General features: G+C 53.7%; 1 protein-coding gene across 1 annotated transcript in view; it reads left to right on the forward strand.

Annotated features, from left to right (window-relative positions):
* The window catches only part of LOC103802052 (serine/threonine-protein kinase SIK3-like), a gene marked incomplete at both ends in the record, with an annotated part of 9529 nt that overhangs the window by 4128 nt on the left and 1629 nt on the right, over window positions 1–3772 (forward strand). Inside the window, 3 exons of the mRNA XM_009074492.1 lie at window positions 2272–2422; window positions 3150–3275; window positions 3606–3670. Coding sequence (XP_009072740.1) covers window positions 2272–2422; window positions 3150–3275; window positions 3606–3670 — 342 coding nt within the window. The remainder of the gene's footprint in view (window positions 1–2271; window positions 2423–3149; window positions 3276–3605; window positions 3671–3772) is intronic.

A 3772-nucleotide genomic window follows, 5' to 3' on the forward strand; every position in this document is an offset into this window, starting at 1 on the left:
GACCTGCTGAGCTGAGCACTGATGTAATCAGCAGGGACAGGTGAACTCTGAGCAGACCGAGACAGTGCTAGTGCCACGCTGGAGCTCCAGAAAGCCAAGATAAGCACCTCTGTGCCCTCAAGTTACTCCCTCAGAGGTGCTTGGGGGATGGGAAGAGCAGGAGGGGAAAGATTTCTAGGGCCACAGCTTGATAGGAAGAGGAGTGCAGCTTGCAAAACAACCAGAATGTGCTGTGTCCTGCTTTCAGGATGGCTGCAAATCCTAAAGGTAAGCCCAGTCCCTCACACACGGCAGGAACGGAATTTTTACAGGGCTTAAAACACACTTACCCTGTAAATAATGTTGGTGTCACCTCTGCCTCTTGGCTCTGGAGTCCTGGGGCTGTTGCATCATGAGCGGTGGTATCTGCTCTTTCCACCCTCGGTGTCGTAACGTGCTGTGAGCCTTGTGTTTTTCCTGTGAAATCATGGAAATTTCTTCTGACCACGGTCTAAACAGAGTGTCCCACACTGAGTCCAAGACATCCCTGGCACAGAACCCCTTGTGTAAATAAACCTCAGTTACTGAATGCCAGGTGGGTTTTATTTTAGCCCTTAACTTATTTTAAGCATATTTCTTATGTAGCTCCCAGTTCTGGTCACAGTAAGTGTCTGAGAGCAGAATGGAGGTACAACTGCACAAGGCAGCGCAGCTGCTCTGCCTCGGCCACGCAGGTTTCAGAACCTCAGCATGGTTTTATCTGTAGCTTTTGCTTTCCCTCAGTGCAGCAGGAGAACAAATGGATCAGGATAATGGCTGGGATGGCATCAAAAGGCAGGAGCACAGCTCTGTCCTTGGAGGGAGGCTGTGTGTAATCTATAGGAACAGTGAGAAAACTGATTGCAGCGTGCTGGAAACGGTCCAGAATCAGTCACCCTGTGAGAGGGAGAGCCTGGAACAGGCTGCAGAGTGGCCACTGGAGTCCAGGACCACTCCAGGTGCAGCCAGGTGGGCTCCTGCTGGGTTCGGTGTCAGAGCTGCTGTTAAAAACATTTTCTCCACGACCTCCTCACAGACAAAGGCTGCTGCTGGAGCCTGGGCATTCAGTATTGCTCGCTGGGTTCTGTAGATAGCTTTTGTGGAATCTTTACAGAAGAAATCCTTTACTTATGGAGGAAATTCATCCCTGTGAGGTGCTGAGGCACTGGCACAGGTTGCCCAGAGCAGCTGTGGCTGCTCCATCCCTGGGAGTGTTCCAGGCCAGGTTGGATGGGGCTTGGAGCAACCTGGGCTCGTGGGAGATGTCCCTGCCCGGGGCAGGGGGTGGAACTAGATGTTCTTTAAGGTCCCTCCCAATCCAAATCATTCTGAGAGTCCAAGATTTGCACAGAAACCAGGTCCTGCAGATAGTGTTAGCACAGAAGCCTTGAGGACAGGCAGAGAAACCTGATTGTCTGTGGTGAGGCACAGTGTGACGTGTATGCACAGTTATCTCTGCCAGTGACAGCACAGGTGGCACCTAATGGCAGGGCAGGAGCTGAGTGATAATGGGGAGCCCCAACTTTGGGAGACAACAGCTCCTGACAGAAATGTGACTCCCTCTGATGGTGGAGAGGAAACCAAAGCTCATTGCGAAGGAAAGTGCTTGTGGTGCCCTGGGCACAGTTGCCTCTGCACTGGCTGTGTGTGGCTTTGGGATGTGTCTGTCCTGATTGCCCAGTGCTGAGCATCCAGGCAACTGGGAGGCTCTGGGTGTCAGGGGACAGAGAGATTTCCCCCACGTGCAATGTTTCCTTCCTGCCCTCTCTTTAATTCAGGGGATCCCCAAGCCTGGATGGCAGCCCCCCTTCCTCCTCAGGGCTGCAGGGCACATCAGGCTCCTCTCTCTGTGTGCCACTCCTGTTTTCCACAGGCATCAGGAGTGGCCAGGGGAGCTGGAAGGCTCAGGAAGTGGCTCCTGAAGAGGTGAATTTTAGATTTGTTAGGGTGCTGAGTGGTTTCTGTAAACCTTTTCTGTCTGAGCGACAGATCCATCTGTGTGGATGGACAGTGAGTTGCTGCCCATCAGGAATCTGATCTGTGGCTGAGTTGTCTCCAGTCTACAGCACATTTACCTGCCCAGGCACTGAGGGTGCTCAGTGCTGCTGGGTCCTGTTCACGGTGATGGTGGCACTTTGTGCCTGTTCTGCGTGAGTGTGCAAGTAGAACTTGGCACAGCCGGTGGAAACGATATGTCTCTGTACTGGAGTTTGTTCTTTGGCTGGTGGCACTAACCCCCTTCCCCATGTTCAGTTCTATTTACAAGGACTCAAACACTCTGCACCTCCCCACCGAGCGCTTCTCCCCGGTGCGGCGCTTCTCCGACGGTGCTGCCAGCATCCAGGCTTTCAAAGCCCACCTGGAGAAGATGGGCAACAACAGCAGCATCAAACAGCTGCAGCAGGTAAGAGAGGCCTCCACAAGGGCTTTTTATTGCTGCTTCAGGAAGCCAGAGGTGAATTTCTTGACACTAAAGGCTGAGGGGACACAGTGGAGACGTTCCACCCTCTCTGTGTGACTGCAGCACTCCCTGAGTGTCCTCTGAATGTACAAGCTGTTCACCTGCAGCTGGGGATGTGGGGTCTTCCACACCCTTTTTGCAGGGAGGAAACAGCATGCTGTGCCCACCCATGGGTGTCCTCCCTGCCCCACGGGTCCCACCAGCACTGTTGGGCTGTGACTGTTGCTCTCCCACATCTTCCATGGCAGCAGATTTGGGGCTGTGTCCCAGCAAAGGGCAGATCCTACCACCAGGGCCTGGAGCGTATTGTGTGCCATTCCCTACGCAGCCAGGGATGTGTTGCCAATGGCAGGAGCAGCACTTGGCCCCAGCACAGGATTTTCACCTTGCAGCACAGTAGAAATGAGCTGCTCTCCTCCCCTTGAGGTGTCGTTCCTAGAGCTTGGTGCCTGCGTTAAGGGCCCACAGCGGTGCCAGCTCCGTGTCACGTGCACGCGCTGCCTCTCTGTTTTCTCACCACGTTACTGCGCACCTGATTCTGTCAGATTAAATGGATTAGGCTTCCTTTGCCAGCTCTCTGCAGCAGGGTGGGCTGCAGAGCTTGCCATTCCACACAGCAATGTGCTGTGCAGGGCAAGGTCACTCACAGGACGTGCTGCATTCCTTGCAGGAGTGTGAGCAGCTGCAGAAGATGTACGGTGGGCACATGGATGAGAGGACGCTGGAGAAGACCCAGCAGCAGCACATGTTGTACCAGCAGGAGCAGCACCATCAGATTCTTCATCAGCAGATTCAGGTACTGGAGCCTGAGCCAGAGCTGCTGAAGCTTAGCTGTGTTTTTCTTCGTTGCTGCAGACACAAACTCCTGAGCAGGTCCCAGGGGGTTTGAGGGAGGGGAGTTTGGGCTTGCTGTAGCAAGAATTGAGCCTGAAGGATTTCAGCAGAGATGTTTGCACAGCTGCTGTGGTAGCCAGGGCTGCAGTCAGGGACTGAGGTTCAGCAAATCTGGATATATCCTGCTTCACCAGTCAGTGTTTTCCAAATTCACTAACTGAGACATTATTGACTGCAAACACTTCTTGTTTTCTTGCGGTGCCTGGTTCAGGACTGTATCCGGCCTCCCCAGCCATCTCCACCCTTGCAAGCTCCATGTGAAAACCAGCCAGCTCTGCTCACTCACCAGCTTCAGAGGTAAAGAAATGGCTTCAGGAAGGCTGTGGGGAGTGGGTTTACTCTTGCTGAAGCCCAGGGGTGAGCTGACACACTCAGGAGAGGTCAGGCTGAGTTGGAGGT

The sequence above is a fragment of the Acanthisitta chloris genome, unplaced genomic scaffold (genome assembly GCF_000695815.1).
Source record: "Acanthisitta chloris isolate BGI_N310 unplaced genomic scaffold, ASM69581v1 scaffold19595, whole genome shotgun sequence".
NCBI classification, from domain to species: domain Eukaryota; kingdom Metazoa; phylum Chordata; class Aves; order Passeriformes; family Acanthisittidae; genus Acanthisitta; species Acanthisitta chloris.